At 36.1% G+C, this 25,390-nt stretch overlaps 2 protein-coding genes and 2 long non-coding RNA genes across 8 annotated transcripts in view; 1 reads left to right on the top strand and 3 right to left on the bottom strand.

The window, feature by feature from the left end:
- Positions 1 to 208: 208 nt before the first annotated feature.
- On the bottom strand, positions 209 to 12,070 carry LOC100748718 (NADP-dependent malic enzyme). 3 transcript variants are annotated; one of them, XR_001102034.2, is made up of 12 exons: positions 12,045 to 12,070; positions 6,618 to 6,792; positions 6,199 to 6,357; positions 5,441 to 5,622; positions 4,744 to 5,053; positions 4,480 to 4,662; positions 4,164 to 4,389; positions 3,958 to 4,100; positions 3,589 to 3,883; positions 3,067 to 3,211; positions 2,120 to 2,416; positions 226 to 442 (listed from the first exon to the last, which is right to left on the bottom strand). XR_001102034.2 is itself a non-coding variant. In XM_003486835.2 (11 exons), the coding sequence occupies exons 1-11, from the start codon at positions 12,068 to 12,070 to the stop codon at positions 436 to 438; spliced, it is 1,851 nt and encodes a 616-aa protein (XP_003486883.1). In that variant the 3' UTR covers positions 209 to 435. The 3 variants fall into 3 exon arrangements, 2 of the variants coding, with proteins under 2 accessions (XP_003486883.1, XP_012237185.1); XM_003486835.2 differs by lacking the exon at positions 2,120 to 2,416 and having other exon boundaries at positions 209 to 442; XM_012381762.2 differs by having other exon boundaries at positions 354 to 2,416.
- LOC117151279 lies at positions 8,896 to 9,700 on the bottom strand. Its single transcript, XR_004461081.1, has 2 exons — positions 9,526 to 9,700; positions 8,896 to 9,423 (listed from the first exon to the last, which is right to left on the bottom strand). It is a non-coding gene; the product is annotated as an uncharacterized LOC117151279 (long non-coding RNA).
- Positions 12,071 to 12,815: 745 nt separating the features above from the next.
- LOC117151277 lies at positions 12,816 to 14,865 on the top strand. Its single transcript, XR_004461079.1, has 2 exons — positions 12,816 to 13,388; positions 13,492 to 14,865. It is a non-coding gene; the product is annotated as an uncharacterized LOC117151277 (long non-coding RNA).
- Positions 14,866 to 15,196: 331 nt separating this feature from the next.
- Positions 15,197 to 25,390, bottom strand: part of LOC100748598 (suppressor of lurcher protein 1) — a 531,082-nt gene continuing 520,888 nt past the window's right edge. For 2 of the 3 annotated variants that reach the window (XM_033319041.1, XM_033319042.1), the window contains exon 12: positions 15,197 to 19,171. In XM_033319041.1, coding sequence (XP_033174932.1) covers positions 18,820 to 19,171 — 352 coding nt within the window. In that variant the 3' untranslated portion in view covers positions 15,197 to 18,819. The remainder of the gene's footprint in view (positions 19,172 to 25,390) is intronic. The other variant, XM_003486834.4, reaches the window with a different exon arrangement.

Raw genomic sequence — 25,390 nt, 5'->3', positions numbered from 1 at the left:
TTCACTAATTTCTTCTTTAAGTGTTCAAAAGAAAGTATCACAATATAATAATACTTTTTGATTTACATACATTAGTTGTTCAATTTAAATACAAATAAAAATAAAAGTAATAAATAAATAAAATAAATAAAGATACTGATCTGAAATTAGTGAACAGCCTACGTACATATACATATATATATGTACACGTACATATATATATATATAATATAATTGTGGCTTTAAATTAATAATAAATAAGTACGGAGTATCAGCACTTAAAGAAGTTGGTTTAAGAACTGAATTTCCTGATGTATCAGAATAAAACTTTTGTTTAAAGGATTATGGGAGTATAGCCATCTTTTGAGTCATTCTGTTTGAAATTTGACTCGAATTAACTTAAAACGACTGTATATACGTCAGAGCAGTCGTCTTGTCTTTTAACTCGCCAACACGTCATAATCTGTTGGGAGAAGAACACGGTTAGTAATGATGTAATAATACTTTATTAACGTGTTACGCTTAACTAAGTGACGATTTGCGACTGTATTCAGCTACATACATAAGAAATCAGATTGTGACATGAATATATCTCTTCCAATCGCTGGTCTAATGTACTAGCACTCGACACCGAGATTTCGTCACTTGGCTAAACTCACTGTGACATTTTAAAGTGTAAAAGTAAACAACGAAATTCGTAGTAGCAAACATTCTCACGCATTGTATCCGGGCTCAATAACCGGCATTTTGGCTAACTAACGATCAATTACATGTTATATGACACATACAAACACATTTTATGCATGTATAGTATACGTTTCGTGCGGTTTCTCGGAATTTTATATTGGACAGAGCATGCGAAACTCGACAAAATATATCGTTACAAATCTAGAATAAAATATTGATCTATATATAGCGCGTTTTTAATACGTCTTCGTGAAAATAGACACTCTTTGATACGTAGAGAAAAATAAGTCGTACTATTTGATTTGTATAGAATTGCTTTATACAACAATTGCCCGAAAAGTATAAACACCGAAAATATTTCAGGAACAAATATGTAACTGCATGTATATTTTAGGATATGAAATACATATCTAATGATCTCATTACCGCTTGCAAAATACTTTTTACATGTGACACACAGCATTCAAATAGCAAACTCGGAACCAGTTTTCGATTATGTCGGTATGTGCTATCGGTAGCTTTAAACATTACATTATTTTACCCGTAAAATGTTATTCGCTTACGCGCGAATATATTTGAGCAAACCTAAGATAAATTTGTCTATAATTTGAAACGGATACTAATTGCAAAAGCAACGATCAAAGGTGTTGTATTAAAAGTCACAAATGACAGTTGTTTTGCATAATCTCACTACTATCTTTTCCCTTTCTTATTTATAAAATGATGTTTATTTATTAAAAGTATATATAAAATATGGCAAAATAAAAATGTGACAGCACTAAAGTGTGCTTCAAGTGCACCAATCATCTTTGGACCGTACATTTGTTCAATTTGATTGGGATTTCTTTTGGGGAAGTAGATTGACTCTTCAGGGTGAGAGGAGATTGGGACATATTGGCATCGTCCGAAAAGGAAAAATCGGGTAACCTTAAACATACAGTACAATATGTATTTGATTTTTACGAAAATTCGTCCCTATGTCGAAAAAAATGTTATTTATAAAATAACATCTTTCAGAGAGAATCCCTCGAAATACTCGAAATAAATGAAAAAAAGAAAAAATGAAATTTCTAGCCATACTTAGAAACAATCGTATGTATTGGTGAAATTTTTCATTTTATTTGTTATCAATTTTACGATCGAAAAATTTCACTGTACAAATATTTACTTAATTTTATTATGTTATGTTTGTATATGTATACTTAGGTGTGTATATGTATAATATAAAATCATACACGTACTATGCAGGCGTACCTCTATGTGTCATATCGGTTTTTGTATCTTTCTTTTATGCAACATAAATGTAGGGCATAGAGGTGAATAACAACATTATAAACTTTCTTTAAATACTTTCACTGGTTAATACCTAGTACGGTTTTGAACGATAAACTAGCAATCCTAATATTGCATATGGGATGAAGGAGAACGTTAAAATACTGCAATGTTAGCTTACTGAGACATTCGATGCTGTAATAATAGCACTATGTAACTGTTTCTCGTGCTTAACACCTCGTGCAAGTTATATGGTAAAAGCACTGGCATTAGTCACTGACAGAGTAACAGTCCTTACAGTTAAGATTGTTTTACAACTGCATTGTTGCCTGTACTTGTGTCACGACCTGTCTTATAGTTTCGATACAGGATACAGCGATATTTTTATTGATAATGGTAATAATGATAGCTTCTGAATATTCCGCCCGGTGAAATCCGCTACAGATGTTTTAAATCGTGGCGGATTTCTACAGTGTCTCTGAAAAAGATTAATTAAGCTTCAGCGGCCTGCACCGAAGTCAGTCACTGATGAGCAACGAGCATACGATAACGTAAACAGCTAAAGAAATAATTGAACTATGATTCATACAACAAGCGTTTAATATGAAAGATAGCTGTACAGAGAAAAGATATTCCTTTCGACTTTTTTTAGCTTTTTAGAAATTAGAAATTAACACATAATATTCTATAGCCTTTTCTTCGCAGAAGATAATGAATATGCGCTAGCTAAATACTGAACGTTTATGATTAACTATATTTGTAGTTAATTGCAACAACAAAAAAATTTCAGTTTCTAAGTGATATTAAATTTTTGAAAGAAAAGTATTAAAAAAAACTAAGAGAAATAAAGCAATGCTACATATTATGCACCTCTGCAAGAGAAATTAAAAAGCGACATGCATGTTAATGTATTCACTGAGTTGATGTTAATTTGCCTACTATCATATCTTTAAACTTACTATTTCTTGTATGCACTATTGGCTTTCTAAACAAATTCTAATATCATTAATTCCTATTAGTCTACGCATCCCTACATTATTTCTAAAACGCTTCCTTTTTTAAACAAAAGTGTTTTTACAATAAAATGAGAAATGCTAGACGGAATTGTTAATTTCATATCATACTTACTTATCTGGTAAAACACGTGGTTTGGCATAATCTCCTGGCCAGTCGTAAAGATTTGGCAGTGGACTGTCATAGTTAGCATCGTACATCTTACTTACAATAAATTCGCGTTTGTCTTTTGGTTCTGGATATTCACTTGCCAATCCAGCTGATAAATGAGATAAAATTTGAGATATATTGTTCAAAATCACATTTAGAAGTTTAATATCATTATTACATATCACATTATCACAGTGTGCTCAGATAAAGATGCTAGAAGATTTAGGAGCCACTTATACAAGCCAAAATACAACGGTAATTAAGAAAACAAAAGATCGAGACTTTTATTAATTAATGGTATTTAAAACTCAACTAGCGAATAAATGTAACAATCAAAGTCTCGAACGTAATTCTTACATTCTTCATTTTTAACTTATTGTGGCTTCCAGAAGCACCTTCAATGTTCTACAATCTTTGTTTGGGCACCTTGTATATTGTTACTGATTTGAAAAATTAAACTTAAATATACGTAGTCAAAGAACTTACTTTTAGCGTAAGCGTAGTTAGCAATTCGTACGGCGATATCAATTGAACATTCACGAATAGTGTTCAACGGTGGGTAGAGACTGCCCACTTCGAGATCTTCGTCTTTCACGTGATCAGCAACAGCTTGAGCCGAGATTAGGAATAAATCTTCTGTAATGTGATGACATCCAGTCGCGATGACGCCCAATGCGATTCCAGGAAAAATGTACGCGTTGTTTCCTTGTCCAGGTTTATATACTTTTCCGTTATAGTGTACTTCGCCAAACGGAGAACCCGACGAGAAAATGCATTTTCCCTAAGATACAAAAAGTCATCGTATTTTTCTGCACGCTTCGAATAAAGTTTCATTAATACAAATAATTTTCATACATTTGTATGATCGTAAGCTTGTTGAGCCGTGCACTCTGCTTTGATAGTTGGATTACTCAATGCAAAGATCAGAGGTCTTTCGTTGTTTTTGGCCATTTCTTTCAAGACTTCAGGAGTGAATGCTCCTGCTGCTGCTGAAGCACCTGTACCAACATTCTTACTTTAGATAGAGATGAAAGCATGTCGATAAATTAAGGATTACGTACCAATTAGAACAGTTGGTTTCACTTCTTTTACAACTTCCAATAGTGATTTCATCACTTTGTAATCTTTCGCATACCAGATCTTATGACCTTCCAGGTTACCTTCTGGTCGATTTTTAACTAGCAATCCATCAATATCCATCATCCAAATATTATCACGAGCTTCCTGTTCGGTACAACCATCTGCTTCCATCGCTTTAACACAAAGGTCAGCTATTCCAATAGCTGCCTATATTAATTAAAAAAGATTTAAGAGCCAAAATAGGACGTGACTATAAAAATAGTGATCTGTTTTTATGATATATAAACTATTGCATACCTCACCAGCACCCAAAAATACGAATTTATTTTGGGACATAGATTTCTTGGTTATTCTTTTCGATGCTAAAATTCCAGCAACCGCAACTGCGGCAGTACCTTGTATATCATCGTTAAACGTACAATACTTGTCACGATATTTATCTAAGAAACGAAAGGCATTGTGATTTCCGAAGTCCTCGAACTGTAACAGTACACCAGTATGAAATATTTATTATATGTAACTAAATTGAAGGAAAAGAAACGGCATCGTTTGTAATCGTACTTGAATGAGAACATTTTGGCCATATTTTTTCACGCAAGCAGCCATAAATTCATCAATTAATTCATCATATTCAGCGCCTTGACTTCTGGGTTTGTTAAGACCAATATAATGAGGATCGTCTCTCAGCTGTTCGTTATTTGTGCCGACGTCGATAGTAATTGGTAGGCATTGGTGTGGTTTTATGCCAGCCAGGGCGGTGTAAAGAGCTAATTTTCCTACCGGAATTCCCATCCCACAAGCACCGAGATCACCGAGACCGAGAATTCTCTCTCCATCTGTTACGCAAATTGCACGAACCGCTTGCTCAGGCCTAAATATAATGTTACGTGATAAACTAATGTAAATTACTGTAAATCAATCAATATTTTACAAGAAGAGGAAATATAATTTAAAATATGTTATTTTATAAAATTGATTTATGGTTTAAAAAATTCAGTGCAGATATGAAAGTTTTTAATCTAACTTTACAACTTTGCTTTGTAAATCATAGAAACACATTACAAAGTTTTGAGTGTTAATCTATTCAATAATTTATTCCATTAGCTCCCAAAACAAGGTACATACTTATCCATATCTTTGAAATATAAATTTCAAAGATATGAATACATGAAACATAAATATATATATTTAATATAAAAACAACGGTAATATAATTCAGGACTCAAAGCGCTAATTTACACTTGTATGAAATACGAACCAGTTGTTTAGGATCTCGTAAATGTGACCTTTATCATATATTGTGATAAATAATCCACGAGGTCTACGGTAGATAACGCCGAACTTCTGACAGGCTAAACCCACGGTAGGAGTATATACGATTGGCATCATCTGCTCGATGTTTTCACTTAATAGACGAAAAAACAATCTCTCGTTTCTTTCCTGCGAATTAACCGATTCGTGAATAATCACTTCGAATTTGGCAATTATCGATATCTTATCCATTTCAGCGACTTCGAAGATTTCTGGATATGTTGTTAGAGCTATAATACTAGACAACATTTTCTTATACATGTAACCATTGCTCGACCTTATAGTCTTAGCCAAAGCTATCAATATCATTACAGTGTGAACTTTGTTTGTAAATGTACGTTCGTGACAGCATGTCAATAGGTTTGGTAGCCAGCTGCCTCGTGGCCTAACTCAAATCTATATAAACTATAATCAAGAAATAAGAAATAGGTTTTGTTCATTTTATCTGGTCGCCTTGAGGATGCCGCCTATCAAGCTGATGCATAGTTAACCAACGCACAGTTAAAACATAGATACAGATAGATAAAACATAGTATTTTGGAAATTAAGGCCAATTGGGAGTTACATGTATAGGGGGAAAAATGGGGAAAGTGTTGATTTCTTCAATGTATCCAAAAGTTATCGAAATCGGTGAGGTGGGTGAGATATCGATAATTACCTTGAATTTTATATGTTCTTAGAATCGAAAATTATTTCTTATTTTACCTGTAATTCCACGAGATAAAGATACCGATTTAAATCTTCTGTATACTTCATGACCGAGGCCTTGCACAGAGCCAATTGTTCTTCCTGAGTTTTGAATCTTGGTGGTTGCAAGCCGTGTATACCTAAGGATATTCTTTCTTGCAAAGTAAATGCCAGTCCCTGAATAAGAATATCAGATCTTTGAATATCTCAAGAAGAGGTACACTTCTGTGATAAATATCTGTTTTCACAATGAGGGAACTTTATCATTTGATCGATGATAAAAAAAAAATTATTTCTTTCTTCGGGTTTTCTGGAGACTGCCCTCTGTTCGTTAGATTTAAATTACAGTTTTAAACAAAGAATTAAAATTTATGAAAGAAAAAATTATAAAGATATTTTATAAGACATGATAGCTAATGGAGATGAATTTTAAATACCTTATTAAGTCGAGGGTCCCTCAAATGGCCAATACCTTTCACCATATTGATAGGTACGACATCTCCAGACACTTCGTGGATTTCTCTGTATATCCTTTGAATATCTTTTGCAGCAGGATGCGTAGGTGGCAGCATTCGCGCCCATGATCCTGCACAATTTCTGCTGCTGGGCGATCTAGTAAAGAAATAGTCATTTCATCTGTTTTTTTCATGTAAATTATTTTTATAATTGCATAAAAATGTTGTCAATTTTCAAGTTCGATTTTCTTGGAAACTTCGAGCTCGTGACTTCACACAGAAAATTTAATATCTTCGACTTATTTCAGAATAAAGTTAGGGTAATCTTCCTCTACCAATTGTCTATTCCTTGCTAGATGACAATTAATTAAACACGCGTGTATACACGTCTTTAAATTAATCTTCTCAAAAATAAAACTTTCGTCATATTTTTTTTTATTCTTGACTATAGAATCTCTATATTCTATGAATTTAATAATAATTAGTTATTACGTTGGTTGGTGTTTGTACGAAATATATGCAATGTTTTGTCAAAGAAGGATAATTTATAAGAGGGATTAAAAGATAATACTCTTTTAAGAGTTTTCTTATCTCTGAAACGATAACAAGCGTAAAATAGTGTAAAAGTTGATGTTCCTCGTTTCTCGCAACCTAATTTAAGTAATTTCGGGAGAAGTAAATTTGCTAGAAATAGAAGCTTAATATTCCTCTGCGTTTAATTGAAAATATTTCCCGTTTTGTTCATAACTCCATGTTATAAACATCGTATATTGTTCGTTCCCTAGCTATTAGTAAAATTGTATTTAAAATTAAAACATCCGTTGGTTTATGAATCCTCAACACAAATGCTTGCCAATTAGTACGTTCAACCGAATGAATGAATCATGTACGTAACGTTCGATGCGTGAGAACGAGTTAAAACTCTACTTAGCTTTTCTAAAAACCGATTAACGTCAGTCAGAAAGTTTCTGTTCAATTCTATCATGATCGACGACTTTTTCTTTTTAACGACAAACACTTGTTGCAAAAGCAACTTGTTGAGGAAACGATAAAGTCTCGAACGATTTTAAAGGAAAACGTTTAAAACAAATTGAAGAAAGTTAACTGACAAATCACGATAACAGACACCGTCTTTGTGCCATTAAACTAGTATTATTAGTGAAATTTTACAATTTGTAAATTATCGATACCAGTTTTTCTATGATACAGTCAGAGAAGATATAATACGATGAGTGTTTTATTAAAAATACACATTTCTCCTGTTCAGTACGTGTTTGTTTTTTTTAGCAAAAAATTAATCAAAATGAAATTTAATTTCAACTTGCTATCGTGATATTTTTCATCGTACACGCAAAGATCTCAGCATTTTTAGTTAGGTTAGAACTGCCGCGTCGGAAGCTTAATGTCACGGATAGTACAGATATCGATTTTACGATTGACAGATATAACTACGATTATATTCGTATTCTTCTTTTACGTAATCGCACGAAAGAGCTGCAAGCGCATACAATCGATTTGTAGTAAATCAAACTATCGGCAGAGATTGAAAATGTCAAAGTGGAGAGTTCGTATCGATTAAGGACGCGTTGAAAGCATTGTAACCAGAGAAACCGAGCGGAATGTGGATAACACGATACCCTGTCATTTAATCGTATATTCATTAGACTTAGAATAAATTCTGCATAAGTGGTAATTTGACACGTTCGCACATTCGTCATTGGCCATGGCCTTTCAAACTAAGCTAACAAAGAGTTGCACGAATAAAAATTGCAACGTTACAAATTGGGAAAAAACATTTTCTTAAACCAGAAATCGGGATTTGCTTTGTTAGTTTTAAATGCTATACAAAATTTAAATAAACAACTCTTAAATGTGCAATAACAGTGTTTAAATGTAAATTATGTTCGTACGTTGAAGATATAATTTGTGATTTTTAAGGTCGAGCGATATCCTCGCTATTCGGTAAATTTCATGGTCGCTTAATACGAACAATAATTCGCGAAGGTGACGATCAAGTGCATTTAGCTGTTCGTTTCGAATTCGACAAGATTTCTGAGTCATAGATAATAACTGGACATTGCACAATAAAACCTTATCGGTTTGATCTGGTTATAACTAAACTATGGAATTAAGGCACGTGACTGCAATTGATTATACATACTTCATGGATCGAGGTAGGATGAAGATGCCTGTTTCTAGCAGCGCTACGTTTCGTACGACCAAATTTCGTAGTAGGCGTGCAATGATATAACGTAGTAGATACTTTCAAGAATATGTAACTAGGTAGCAAAAAGGTTATTGCATTTCTGTAAAGAGAACGGGCCGATCTATAATTATTTCAATGGCAGACTGCCAAATTTAAACAAATAACTCTGAAAAATATGTTGGTGGAAACGTTTATGTCCTGGACGAACATCTATTTCATAACGATTATCAGTCGTTTCAGAGAAATCATTGTTATATTTTATCGCTATTAAGATAATATTATCGGATCGTCGTTGAAAATCGTACTCTCGGTTCCAATAATTTACACGTTTAGAAGGGTAATATTTATTCGTTGTAAAACGTAGAAACGAGCGTTCATGGGATAATATTAGAAGATGCTTGAGGATGAACAATTTTGCGTATCAAACTCTCTTTTCGATTGAATCGGAACTTCCTTCTGTACGCAACTCATTTGTATGATCAGCTTTGACCTATATCAGCTCTATCATATGGTAGCTTGGTCATTACGGTTTCCTCGGTATTAGCTGGGTGCAGCTACATGACATAGCGTTGACGTCATTTTCTGGAAGCACGTGTGTTTGTAAAGACTATTTGTTATAAAGCCAGGAACAATAAATATTTGCATACGTAAAATTACAATGTGTTCGCTAGCTTTGCGAAATACCTGTATACACAGTTTACGATTTGAATGTTAAACAATAAACACGGGATCATCTTCACAAATGTTGGACGATGTGTTAGAATTTGCAAAGATAGATTCGAGCAATTTTACATTTACGATTTAAAATTTACTTTATAGTGTATCTCTTTCATGGATTACTTATAGAAATCTTTTTTGAAAAAAAAAAATAGCACGTGATAGACAAAGATGAACGTATATAGAACGATAGAACGATGCTGAACGTATGAAAAACCATCGATTTTTCTTTTTTTTACATAACATAATTCATAGTTAAGATATACGTTATACGATAAGGTATATAACCAATAATTTAAATAACTATGAAAAAATCGGTAAGTTATCTTTCTACTGTTTTGTGGCCATTAATTGTTATATTATCTTAAAATATTTTACTAATTTGCAAGAACTTGACATTTAAGTAAATTTCGTAAATTTTTCAGAACTGAACTACATCCCACGTACAAAACGATTGTTTACATGCCTTACGTAAGTTAGTCGATTCAAAGTATTATGTACAATACCAATATAACTTTATTGGTATGTAATGGCTATGGTCTATGAGTATACCGTAATTTCCAGAGATTAATCTGATGACTAATCGCTTGTAATCGAAGCAAGAGCATTTTTCTGCATGATCGGTTTATGACTTTTCCTCATTCACTGTTAGAGAAACATTTAAAATATGAAATACGAAACTTTTAATACTTAAAAGTTAACGCATGTAATAACAAAGATGAACAGAGGTACTTGACGTCAGAGGTACATAAAATAATTGTTAAATGGCGAGGAAACTTATAGATAAACATTACTATCTTTTTTATTTAAAAAATAACGTTGACAAATAAAAGAGTAGAAACTAAGAATTTAACTTTTATTGTTTCTAATTAGATTACGTTAATATATAATTTCATTTTTCTTCGAACGATTAATATTTGTCTATGAACGAGTAACGCTAAAACGCAAATATTTAATATTCAAATAAGAAACGAGGACCTAGACAGCTGTTAATTCGTATTTATAGATTACCTTCCAAGTTTATACTAAACATCTATTTAAACTCCTCTTTATCTCTATTGACCTTGTATTACTTGACGATGACATTTTTTTTATGGAAGAATAGCATTAATCTAACGAAATAAAATACAAATTTAAGATAACGTTGTAAATATAAAAAGAAAATATTGTTAAGAATTTCAGTACCATAGTAAAAGTGAGGATATAATAATAGTTTTATATTTTAACTTCTCCCTAACGTTAAATAACGTTAAATATTTTAAATATACAATTTTATTGCATATATTTCATTTAATATACAACATGAAGTCTCAAATCGTATATCATGTTTGCAAAACTGGTAGTCACCAAATATACACAATCAGGAATGTATTAAACTCATGTAAACATGTATACATATGTGTAAGTTCTAGATGTCATAATAGTAGTATTGGTTATTGTCTTATAGGACGAAAATAGAAAGAAGGAAAACAATCCAAGCAGATCTTTTCTGTATACATTTACTATAAATGAATAATAATAAATTCGTGTCGTTTTTAAAACAATTCACTAAAATATAGCGAAGATCAATAAATATGGGTGGAACAAGAGAGGTCAGACGAAATGCAAGGACATTCAACTCGAAATTTGTCGACGCTGGTTTCCACGAAGACATGATATTACACATTTCCAAGGACACCTCAAACAACGTCTAATATCGTTTGGTTATAAAAATAGATTAATGCTCTGTATATGTATGTTCGTTTGAGAAAAGATGAATACAACGAGCGAAATACGAATTCCAGATATACATATGTATCTGGCAGCGTAGCTTGCTGCACGTGTTACGATCGATGGAAAACTTCGTTAAAACGATAGGTGCGCCAAAGGGAATCGAGCGAATGAACTATTCCGTACAAATAAACGATCACTTATTCATAAATAAGATTTAAAGAATGACGATAAGGCACGAGCAGAAAATTTCACCAGAAACGAACCCTTATTTTCTCAAATTTTTCGACAAGTATCAATCAGCACGTCCACGAGTCGATGTTCCGAGAGGAAGGAAAGACCAAACAGGATGCGATGATAGAGGGGATAAAATTACCGGCCCTTGCACACGTTGTACGATACCGGCGGAAATTGGATGCTGCGGGATGAAGTATAGAGGAAACAAAGAGCGTGCGAAATGGGAAAATTTGGGAGTTCATCCGGATGTGAGCACGATACGATTTCGTTTGGCACTGTCCCACAGAACACACGGTAACCCCGTATCGATCGACGGATTCCCAGCGCGTTCCTATTTTCAGCACTGCATTGCGGCAGAAGCTAGGTTACGGCGGCCCTTCTCGCGTATTTCGCTAGTCTTTTCCGCCTCTCTCGGCGATCTGAATCGGCGCGCACGTGCGTGTCTTACGGTATACCGGTGTAGTAAGGTCGGGCTACGCGTTTAATCGAGATCCGTCGCTTCGTGTACGCGGTTTGTTGTAAAAATTTTTGATACTCACAATATAGACCTCTGCAGGACGAACATTTCGCTCCTCGCGTGCTTACAGCTGATCGCCTCCCACCCGACAGGATCACCGCGCGACTGCGCGTTTTCGGCTAATCGTGCTCTTACTTGCTTGCTTACCAATGCTGACCCGCTTGCCCGCGCTCACCACCGCCGCCGCTCTGTCTACTCTCGCACAGCTTCTTCCCTCTCGACTTCAAGTTCGTCCATATAGCCGGCTACGCATACGCACGGCTGCTCCTTCACGCGATACACCGCACTGCACACGCGCGCGATTCACGGTATACAATCTGCTGTCTTTCTACACGTCGATCGCACACCTTTCTTCCTTGCCAACCTCTTCACGTTTCCGTGTGCTCCGCGGACGCTAACTGTACTCTACGAGCAACTTAGTGTAAGTGAATCGATGTAAGAGCACAGATATACCTCGCCTGTGGCGAGGGGCGATTAAACGTCACGAGAATACCCGAATTCTCCCGATCAGCGACTCTCATGTATTTGTTTCCTGATAGCATATCGCAAGAAGCGTCGCGACGCTCTGGCAATTGACCTAATTTCTTTCATATATTGAATTGATTAAGAATTTTCGGAGCGCATTTTCGAACGCGCAAGAAAGGAACTTTTGAGAACTGCAAGTGTTTTCTGTGTTTGTCACAGTTACGACTAAGTTGTAACGAGATTTTCTCTAGTTGATTTTTGAGAAAATTCGTCGAGCTGAGAATCAGGCATTTGTTTTGAGTATTTTTTCTAATAAGAGGATAGAAGAGAGTTTTGATTTTAGATGTTACTTATTATGGATAATTTTATATTTATTTGTCTGTTTCGTGATTCTCGTGAACGACGGATGATACCACCTGCGACACCACGAACTTTAAAATGCAGGTAACATCTGTGATACGTGGAATGAATATCAAACTACATACGCTCGCCGCGGTGTGCCGCTACGTGTTAGGTGAAAATGGTCTATTTCTGTATGAGGAATAACGAGGGTATCTTATCTATGATAACATCGCACGATAACAAATTTATCAAATAATTTAAAAATAAACATTGGTGTTTAAATTGTTTGTTCGATCAATTAAACATCGTAATAGTATCTATAAAACTTATTACTTACACTGATAATTTAATCGAAGAAATTCCGTTTTCACATTATTTATCAGAAGATCTATTTTATCGTCTTTAAGGTATTATTACACGAATATAATATTTATAAAAAAAAGGACATCTTTGGTTGTCCCTTCGCAAAAATGTTTTCGGAAATCGAAAACAAAGAACGTGACTCGTTTCTTTAAATAAACCAACGATACCCGGACACGGACATTAGCTGCATAAAAAAGTACGTTGAATCTAACGCATTTTATTCTGACGCAAACGGGACACGCTCTAAAATAAAAATAACATGTTAAGGAGATTTAATGGCGACAAACTTTTTTTTTTAGTGTAGCCCACCCGCACGCGTTTTATCCCAGTTACATCTACGTGCATCTGGCAAGTGACCAATGCCGTTAGAAAAACGGAAGGCTTTCAGCGCGTCCTTTGTAGGTTATTCTCACGTTTCGTACTTGAAAAAATAATTTTGTTAAAGAATAGTGACGTTTTACTGTTGTACGAGAGCTTGCACACCGTTTGTCCGCGTTCTAATTGCTACAGATAATTATCTCAAACAATTTCACTCGGACGTTTATACAACGCGAACAGAGTATTCTCATTTCATAGCACTTTAAGCTCAAGTGGCGAGATCTTTCCTTGGTTAACGATCTTGCAAAGTTATGGAGGAATTTAACCAGCGTCTTCAGGACCGTAGTGGCTTGTTTTCAGCGTAAAAAGAACACCGTAAAGCGAACAGGCAATGTGGGACGTGAAATTGATGAACAGGTTTTCGTGGTAAATCTACAAAGGAGTTCTCTACGTGGCGAACATCTGCGAAGTTCCTATGTATTCGATATTCTGATCGGTTAGCGTTTTCGATATAAACAGCTAACGTCACGGCTAGTACAAGTAAGGTCGTTTCGCGGCGAACTTTGGCGAATGCGATATACGTATCCGCGTTCTTCAAATACAAATACACGGTTGTGAATGCGGTTAATAAAGCGGATGACATAATGTTGAAGAATTTATTGCGCAAATTTATTGTGTAATGACATAAATCTTCTGCGTTGAAAGTAAAGATTCAGATCTCTTCACCTGTGACACTGTGCTATTTGCGTGTGATACCAAAGGCCAAGAATGAAAAATAAAATAAACTCGTGTAGGGACAAAGGATTAAAGTACGTATATATATTTTTGTAACATTTTATTAATTTCAGTCCAAATTTGTTCCTGCAAGAAAGACCGTTTCATTGTGAAAACTTCAAAGTGTTTTAAATTGTAATTTTGCGTAAATTCTTTTTATAGTTTTCACGAAAAAGTAGATTCCTAATATTATAGGTTATGTTATTACTTCCATATCTCTTTTTAATAAAGTTTTTTTCTGCGGAATATGTATGAATTATTTTGTTAATTAAAACTGAACAAAGATTACTTGGAATAGGAGAAAATGAAAGACTGGTCATTTGAAAGCAATTTAAAATAAGAGTTTTTATTTTATATTGACACTATATGTATCACTCCAAAGTAACTTTTTATTCTAATTAATTGTTTAAACAAATGGCGATAAAAATTAAGTTTTAATTACGTTTGACACAACTGTTCCGTGTCTTTATGAAATTTCTGATATCTGAAATGAAAACAGAGCAGCATATCCTTAAGATTGATAGTTTCGACAAGTAAAGAATAAAGTAAACAGGTAAAGATATGCACTAGTTGAACGTACAGAAAAATGCAAAGAAATTCTTAATAATGTCAGTTCCATTTAGGAATATATTTGTAGAAACCAGATTTTTAAAAATAAATACAGCTAGTTACGTATATAGCTATATTTCATGTATTTTTATTTTCAGTATATATTTGACTTGCTTTTAACGCCATAAATATAAAATATTATTTAACATCGTCGTAATAATTCATTTTAGGACGAAACCAGAAGACATTCGATTTTACTTAGGACGTTACTGTTATATACATCTACTCGAACGTTTCCCAAACAGAACTGAAATTAACAAATTCGTCTCGTTGTGACGCAAAGAAAAATTATTAGACGTCTCGTACAGAGTCATATGTTAAGGTTTATTAGGACAGTAACGATGATTGCATTACAGTTTAGTAACTTATGCGTGAGATGTTCCGGCAAGAGCCTCAAAACAGAATAAGAAAATACATCCGCCACTAGCGGATACCATAGTCGATGCTCCGATCAATGATCGCGCTTTGTCCGGAGCATGACTACGATGCTTTTGAACAGTTTTAACCGCAGGACAAAGTTTTGGAGCGCCCCAGGCGCAACTTTGATAACTTACAGGTCCCAGTAATATGCGGTGTGTAAGGATAAAAGTTTATTTTTTTATTTCTCTTTTGTTTCTTTGGACTCAGGAACTTGCTGCTAGGCCGCCCCTGAACTTCCTGCCTAATTACGGAGCGCTCGTTGAGTCGTAAATCGCAAGAGATTGAAATTTTAATAACTATTCAACTAGTTAAGTCGTTCTTGTACACATAGATCCTCCTTTAACTGCATACAAGTGCACTAATCTTCGCAAACTCAACTAGGCATTTTCTTTTTTTCTTTTTCTTTTTATTGTGGCAAATTAACTTTATAGAACGACGCAAAAGTATAATCTCGCCTACGTTTAGAAGCGCGTACGTATATCAAATTCTCTGCGTTTAATACGTAGCTCCTAATAGAATCGATAAGTGTCGTTTTAATTAAGGCTTTAGCTGCAACGCGAAACGAACGAATTCGCCTGTTTATCGCTGTCTAAATCAATGTAGACGTGAGATTGAGTGCATGAAACGGAACAGCAAAATTAGTAGACCTCAGGTTCGAACCACCAATGCTACGACATATATCGTTCTCGTTTAATTCCGCCACGTACCGAGCTTTATCGGTACGGAATGAAACAGCTTGACAATATACTGTTGTTGACAGCAACTCGAACGGATTAAATATAACAATATTTACAACGTGGTAGTTACATAGAAGCATTTCATAGTGCCAATTCGGGTGTACAACTTCCTAATAGTGTTTCTGCCGTATTCATCTCTTCATAGACAACATATAAATAACAATAAACGTAAGTGATAACTGCTCATATACATTGTACAGTCCATTTTTTACTTTCTCATGCGCACAGAGACGTTCAAATCGTAATCCACAGTCATACTCCTCTCTTTTACCTCTTTCTTTCTTTATAAATCAACTAGAAACTCGGGAGAAGTAGTCAACGCATTATAAACCTATTAAAAAATATCCACAGTAGTCTAACATACACAATGACAGTATTGCTACCTATCCTTATGTATCATTGGATACATCGATGCAATGTCGAACTCGCCAGAGTTTAACGATTTTATCTTCCTTCGATGTATCCTTGGCGCTTTAACATTTTTGAACATCAACGATGATCTTTGTATTCTCCTTGTTCGCTCGTTATAGTTTATTTGCTTTTGTTGTTCGTTACACGATATTATATTTGATCGACGTATCTTCGAGATTGACGGTCACAATGATTGTATAAAACCACATTACACTTCTGTTGCTGGCTATGCTTAAACGCGAGAAGCTCGAGGAAGCGAGCTTGATTTTCGGTTTACAGTTTGGCCGGTTTATAGTTTGAAATAATTTTCCAGGAAAGTGGCGGACCTTTGTGCGAAGTACCGCGAAACTATCGTTAACTTGGACGATAATGACTTTCTGCCTCGGCATGGCGATGTGCCGATGCATTTCTCCATTGTCTCTCCTTCATCCCTCTTTCTCGCATTGGTCGTTGAACATTTGTCTTTATTGATTATACCTGAAGTGGATGAAGTTTGAGCATGAAAGTTTTATGTATCGTGTTTTATCTTAACAGCCTCCGAGCTGCAACTTCTTACTCTGTTGTCTTTTCATTAAACCGCGACTGTTTGCACATTTCCTGAACTATTCGCTCTTGCTTCGGTTCGAAACAGAATCTAACTATTGTTTAAGTGTCGTTCATTGTTGTTTTGAACGTAGCTTATCAGCGACAGAATTGAGAATCAATAGGTCAAGCGACGAAAAACTCGATTACTTTGTTTGTTAAAAATATCCCAATTATTCATGCAAATATATCACAAAATATATTAAAAATTGTGTATCACTTGCTGTTAGATTACACAGATTGTTATTCATATATTCATATAACTAGAGCGTAATAAAATGATTCTTCCTTAAGAACGAAATATTCCTTCTCAGCAACTCAGCTTTTGGTTTCAATAATTTGCCAAGATGAGCCTAATTTACATATATACTTCATAACAGATAGAATCACCTTCCTATAGTATTCGAACCGTGTTCAGAAAATTATTTCAAACTTTTTCAGCAATAACCAGCGTAGTCGTAATTGTCCCGATCGATTATTAAAGTTAGGTATTGCTCTTCCCTCTACTGTCTGACTATACTTCTCGATTTGATAGTCATCCGTACGATTACACATTTCAATACTCGAACACGTGCATACATTATTAAAACCGGCTAATTTCGCTCGCCAGCGAAATTCGTATCGCGCCGGTACTTTCTCCGCTTGTTTAAATTGATTCTTTGAAGATATCGAAGCTCCGATAGCAAATCGTAAATCCGTTTGTTCTTCGCTTAATTTGAGCGGCGGTTCGTAACCGTTCGATCAACTATTGTTCACGTTACGAACCCCTCTATGATTTATTCGCGTTATATTCAGACTTGTATTCGTTTTTCTAATGAACTAAGAAGGAATGGAAACATCACAGTCATATAGAGGATGTAATAATAAATACATTCGTAGTGTACTTAGGAAGGCGAATATTTCGTGTTTCTCTGTTCACTATACGTATGACTTTCAAATAAATTCTTCGGGTAGATAGTTCATAGCGATTTAATAAATTCGTTTCCGTACGAGGAGAAAAACATTAACAATTCAGCACTTTGGATACGTCATTCTACAACAAATTATAGACTCGTGTCGTTACTTATACAACTCTCGTAATATCCTCTCTTCGTACGCGTTCGTTAAGTATCTATACTAACAGGGAACGTTCTCGAGTTTGTAAAGATAAAACGTTATGAAGTTTTTAGCAAGTGCACGCGGCGTGTTGTTAAGCGATACACGAGCCTCTTACTTTATAAATTTGTTAAGAGATGCAAAGTAACTGATCGTTGCGAGAGATCCAGCGAGTCTCTCAAGAATTATATTTCATCGTTTAAATCTATATTCGAAATAATGCGATAAATTTGATTTTTTAATAAAAAATCACGTTGCTCGTGAAGCTCGATTGGCCGGGAAACTCGTTACTCGCATTTCCAACTAATCAAGCGCGATAATATTTTTATTTGCGAATCTCTCATATTTCCATCCATCGTATCGATTTGTTAAAAATAAATCGTATTTAGACTTTTCTAAGGACTGGAATCCGTCTAACTGAAATTCGATATCGAATACTCTTTGTCAACTTTTAATTCCACGGTAATCGAAATTTAGAAAATTGAGAGATCGTTCGGTTAAGAACACGCGAACAAAAACAAAGAAAAAACTCAATTTTCCGATCAGTCCAAGCTCGGAAATTTACTCGAGGATTAAGACGAAAACCGCGGTATCTCTGATCAACGCACCATTGTACACTCTTCTAAAACTTCATAGTTATTTCGCATGGCGAATCTTCCTTCGGTAGGTTCGGATCTCCTCTTATTGCCGATACTCTTTTCCGTGATAGTTACACGTAGTAAAACGATGGAGAATGAACGGTGGCGAATTAGTGCGGCGACGTAGATTTAATAAACGAGTGGTTAATGTCCTGTATGTATGTATCTTGAGGGAGATCGACTTTGGTATCCCTTTGGCAATTTCACTGATGCAAACGGTGTACCCACTTTCCTTCGTACGACGAATAATGGAGGATTTTGGATGGCTCCTGTCTTCGAAGTTATAGTTCGTTGTAAATTGAGCCAAAGACCCGTCCAACTTACTGATCGTGATTAAAGCGAAACTCGGCCAAAGAGAAGCAGGCTCGCGAACAGCATCACCAGCGCCATTCCACCTTTAACAAAAAATAAAGTAGCGAGACTTGTGATTACCTTGACGCGATCAAGATAACGACGTTCTAAAAATCTTTTTACGTTCTAGCAACGGGGTGGCTGACGACCGAGCCAGCACTCGACGTAAGAAAGAACGGACGTAGAACGCGATAACAGGCATTTACGATAACACAAATAACTAGTGCTGTGTGGCATCCGCTTGCCCTAAGTCTTCCCGTAAATACTCGTTTACTGCAACGACCACCATGGAAACGGGGAAATATTGTCTGTATAATTATCCAGGCGAATCTACGTACAAATAATGTCCATGAAATGATTTATGCGAGGATAATGGCCCCTGGCCGATATTTAACTCCGATCATTTACGTTTATAGCAACTATTGTACCTTCTCGCTTTTATTTCTCTTCGCCACGATGTTACCGTTTATCTTGCAGTTGTTGCTCGTCGGCGTGAGAAAGAATTTTATAAAATAGGAAGTTTGCAATTTGATCGATCGGTTTATCGTGTATGCAGGATATTCGAGTAGTTATTATCCGATGTTTATCTTGTGAACGATAGCTTTGCGAAAGAAACGGAAGAGAACAGAATTTCGCTGTTGTCTTTGACAAGGAACGTAACGAAGAAAACGTTGATCGTAATAGGAAATTGCCAATACGAAACATCGACGTTTGCTATCGCGTTGGTTTCCAAAGACGTTGAAACTTCCTCTTTTTCATATTTTCACATTTCACGAGAAACGTTACCGTAACTACGCGAACACCCTGTGTATACAATTTATTCTGGAAATAATTTAATCATTACGTCGCTTTGCATCGTTCATGCGATATAACTCGATCGCGGATGCGATTGATTTATTTAACCCCACGTTGCCAGCACACAGTTAAATAATTAACGAAAATCAGGTGAAAACTTGAACAAGCGACGCGACATTCACGATAACGTTAGAAACATTAATTCAAACGTGACTGACGGTTGCTGCCACATAATAAAACGATTAAACCTAACGATATTTAAATATCGCTGTGTAATTTCAACGCGGAGCAGTTGCACATTCGACGGTAAAAGAATGTCCTGATCAGAAACTAAATTTTCATAACAAATTCAATTTCTTTTTATCCGTCTCGATGAGAACTCCAACGAACAAATTCTACTTAAAACTTGATTAATTGTTTTGCGCCTTTCACAGGCGCGGTATAAAAAGGAAAAGCATCCTTAATCGTTCGTTTAAACGAATTATTATTGCTCGTTATTACTGTATCGTTACCATTATGTTCGTAAGTAACAGCTCTTTCCTATACTCTCGTTTCTACCGTATAATCATCGATACAAGTTTACACGCGCTGAAAGCGCGTTTACGTTCCCGTAACAACGTATAATGCGATACACCTTTACAATAGGCGAAAGGATGGAACGTTTCTCGCGTTGATTTGCATCGCAAACGAGTTGCGCGGATTTTCGTTCCGTTGTAATACAGATATTGGGAAAAATCCTGTATCGGGGCACGCTCGAAGGGGGCACTTGCAGAGTAATTGCATTCGAAAGCACGGTCGATAGCGGAAGAGAGAGAGAAAAAAAAAGAAAAAAGTAAATCAAGAGGGAGGGAAAGAAATGCCGACTCGAAGCGAGCAATACAGTGGCTCGCAAAAGTATTCGGACGTTCGAAACTCTTCTTCGTATGGATTATAAAAAATATTTTCTCTCATTAGCGTCGTAACGAGGCTCGACCATCGTCGTTACATCGATGAAATTTCAAACCAACGAAGATGTGCGTACGGATGTTACAAGATATTCGTTGAAAGTATACGTTTCGCGAAGATTACCAAAGTATTTGAACGGACAGTTGTTCGCTAGATTATCTTCAGCGCTGGTTCTACGTTTAAGACTTTTGTATTAAGATCATGCTCTTATTCGCGCTGTATGCTAATTTTCCACTAAGCGTACGTTTTCGATAAACGTCGTGTAACTCTTTTATATACAGTCTCAAGATGCTTCCAAATTTTACTGTTGCGATCGTCGATAGTCGCGTCTCGTCGCAGTACCAGTAAAGTTTGAAGAAGCTTCGTAGAATGCCTGTAATATCTAAACAAATGACATATTAGGTCGAAAAGTTTCTTTTGTTTCGTAAGGAAATAACGGATTTTTTGTATTGTTTTGTATTATTTTATCGAATTACCTATGATCCATTTTGTTCTATCGAACTTAAAGATCACAACGTTCGACAGCATAGGTTTCGTGTTTGTATGAAGATGCGCTGTTGTAAAAGACGCGTCTGTAAAAGAAAGACACTTTCTGGACAACCTGATACATTCACAAAAGTTTCCCGTAGTAAATGCTGGAATACTTTCGCGAGTCACTGTACCTTCGCTTTGTAACGAAGAGAACGTTACGCAATCTTGTGCTGTCGTGTCGCGGTAAATATCGAAGATCAATGATATAATTAGGGATATCGAATCCTTTAAATGCATTCTGTCGTCTTAAAGAACGAATCGCCGAAGAGAACGCGACGCTATAGACTATGGAATATATAAATACGATGTGCTCGTGTCCTATTTACAGTATGTTGCAAAACAATGGCGTCCAATTCAATTGTATCGGTGACTCTCGAAGCGCGACGCGCGTAATAATTGCCTCTGTTTAGTTTCACCGAATTCTCTCTTTTTTTTCCCCCCCTATATTTTCCTTTTTTCCCGTCTGTCTTTCCCCTAACTTCTCTGTCAGTTCCATTACCAGCCGGAGTCTGTGCGAGGATATCGGGTCGAACGCATTAATTACTTTCATGATCGACTAAATTGCACGGACTGATGCCGGCGAATTGTATTGTTTTGCTACCGTACTCACGCCATTGCCGCTGCACTCGCTACATCCATGCAATTTTCCTTTTAATTTAGCTTGCAATTTCTTTCGCGACCATTTTTCCCCCGATTCTTATTCGACTGAAAAATGTTACTCTCTATCGACAGACAAATAACACAGTTCAGCATTGATTGCTTTCACTTTTTCTCGCAAAACCGCTGGAAATAGTTGAAAATGAATTTAACGTTTGAGCTGTTAAGCGCTTTATGTACGTGCCGTTTTAGATAAATGAGAAGAATGTTGTTGAAAGAGAAGAAACTTGGAAGAAAATTAATTTATTTCCGAAATCGTTTAAATCGTTTATTCGACTGTCCTCTACGGCGAGGAGCGCGTGTCCACGAAGCTTGTTTACTAATAATTTTACTAACTCAGGCTTTAATGGCTTATACATGCGCCCTATACGACGTATTACAGAAACAAATCGATCAATATATCGTTTCTTACTATATTTATAGGGATACTGAATCTTGATCTAATATCTGGTAGAGATAATCTTCCATATGCATTCGATTATTTTGTGTTCTATCTGTGTAGTAACTCGTATTATTTTACTCTTCAGCAATACGAACGTCGTACAATTTTCTGCTGTCTATTAAGAATTTTAGAGCAGAATTTCTGTGAAGAAGGCGAATTTACGCAACGATTACGTAGCATAGAGTAAATGGTAAAAAGTGGAAGCAGGACCAGGAATAGGAAAAATTATGCTATCACAATTTTCATTACACGATATTGAAAATTAAGCAATATTTCGATATTAATAGAAGCTGTTCACTTTAAATTAATACGATGCTGTACATGAGAATCCAGTGCGTCAATACAGTGCGCGTTTCGTATTTAATTGTATATCATTATATAAATCAAATTCGTTCATTTAATACACAGACACGCTGTACATTTAGAACCCTTTGATCAGATACGCCATTACTGGCCATCAGTTTGCTATTAATTCCACGTTTCCTGCCATTGCCGTTTGAAAATTCTTCTGTCCCAGTTGTTTGTTAAGGTTTACTTGTTGATCTTCCAAATATCTCTTTATACTTTTTTTTTCTCTTTTTTAATGACATCCTATCGCGAATCGTTCTTACGCAAATTTAATTAGTTTTAACGGGCGAATGGCAAGCCAATTTCGCAGATTATACCGTAATCCTGTTAGAGTAATATCGATTCCATTTAACTTTCACGGGATTCAATTGTACAACCTATTTCGATTTCTTTCTGCGATTAATACGTTCGCCAATTTATTCATAACATTGCACATTATGGGACGCGAACGAGAACACGTGAATTATTACGCGCAGTAATGAATACTGTCTGTTAATCGCCACTGATTACGTCGGTAAATCCGAAAACGAATTTTACGCGTTCAATCGTTTAACAGGAAATTTTCATAACTGAGAAAGTTTGCAACGTAGAAAACCTAGTTAACACGCGTGGACGCTCGTACGTTCATAGGAGATTTACAGATACGAGAACGCACAGAATTCGCGTAAAACGCAAACGCTCGCAGATATAAAGACATTGTTACGTCGGGCGACATTGTACCTAGATCAGGCCACACATCGTGGGCAAGAAGGGAACCGGATGTCCGCTCATCCTTACTGCGTACACTCGATAGTTAGCCACCTACATGATAATCAAACAGCCAAAAAATTCTACCAAATGTCCAAATCGGACAAATTGTGAATGTAAACAACTGAATAAAAAAAAAAACTCAATAGTCTCAAGGGCCCATCGTAAATCTCAGGAATTTGCTAGCTAAGGTCCTTCAGACCGAACAAATATCGTTTTTCTAAATCGCTTTCTAAAGATTGTTGTCTACTACGGCTGACACGGGAAAGTTAGCTTTTACTCACTTATGACACTTCGCACTAGCAACTTTCTATTGTCACGTAAACTTAAGGGTTGCTTGATGAAATAAAATAGCCGAGTCGTAACACAACTATTAATTTTGTTTTAATTAATCTTTATTATGAACTCAGCAATTACGATGTAACACACACTGAATTAACGTAAATCACAATTCACTCCAACCACGTTATGTAACACTTAGTTACAACGATACGTTAAGTACGCGACTGTTATAAGGGTAGAGACCAGTAAGTATAAGTTGACTATTCTAAGGATACACAATAAGTAAGTCTTACTTACGACGATGAGTAAGTCACGACGATACTGTGTCTGAGGAAGGCTAGGGATGGGTGTGTCTGAGGACACGGGACTACCGGATTTGTCGATGACAATTTTGGTTAAGGAAGTGAGGGCAGTAGACACCGTCTCCCATTGGATAATAAGACGGTTGGTGCACCAGGAAGGGTTTTAGCCGCTCTCGCGAGAAAGTTGCTAACGGAACATACCAGATGCGAAGAAAACCAACTTTCTATGCTAACACGTGGTCGACGATAAACGTAAAAGGAATCTAAGACAAGAAATACTCGCTTGGTCCGAAGAACCTCAACTATGAAAACTCCAAGACCCCTGGTGGGTACTTAAGACTATCCTTGGTGCCATCCTGTCCGCGGTGTGTGGCGTGGCCTCTGATGTGAATCGACGTTACACTATCGAGGGCAACTAAGACCCTTCCTAGTCCACCAACCTTCTTTTATCCAATCAGAAGCAACGTCTACTGCCCTCACTTTCCTAACCAAAAGTGTCATCAACGAATCCGATGGTCCCGTGCGCTAGACAACACCCATCATTAACTTTCCTCCGAAACAGCATAGTCTCTGTATCTTACTTATTCTACGACGTTGGAATAGTCAACAAGTCAGTACCGGGTTCGCCTCCCTCATTGCTACGTCAACTATAACAAAAAAGTCTAAGAGCCTTGCTCGATTACCAACGAATATTGTGCCAGTGTATCGCATCTCTGTACGTCAAATCATTGTCTACGACGTATATCACAAGCAACGGTGTAACTTAAGTGTTAAAAATATAAGTTTATAACCTTGTTAATCGCAGTGTTATACCCGACTCAACCACCTCTATTATCTCAACGGAAATCAGGGGATCGATCTATTCGCGGCGTCGATTATTATAATCGTAACGGGAACTTACGACTCCCGTTGACGTGTTTCTTCGCGATTGCGTCTCCCGCGATTGACCGAAAATACAGATATCGATAAGGATAATTTTTGAATCGTGGAAAATAACTTTTTAGGATACTTCGAATATCGGAAGATGGTCTGTGGAATGTGAAAATTTCCAAGTGCTAACACAGGGTGGTTGGTAACTGGCGATACAAGCGAAAACGGGGTGATTCTACGCGAAAAAAGAAGTCGAAAATATAGAATAAACATTTTTCGTTCGAGGTTTTGTTTTCGAGAAAATCGACTTTGAATTTTCGCTCGGTACGCCTGCACTTTATCGC

The sequence above is a fragment of the Bombus impatiens genome, unplaced genomic scaffold (genome assembly GCF_000188095.3).
Source record: "Bombus impatiens unplaced genomic scaffold, BIMP_2.2 scf_0135, whole genome shotgun sequence".
Lineage (NCBI taxonomy): Eukaryota > Metazoa > Arthropoda > Insecta > Hymenoptera > Apidae > Bombus > Bombus impatiens.
This window is presented reverse-complemented; position numbering and strand designations above follow the sequence as displayed.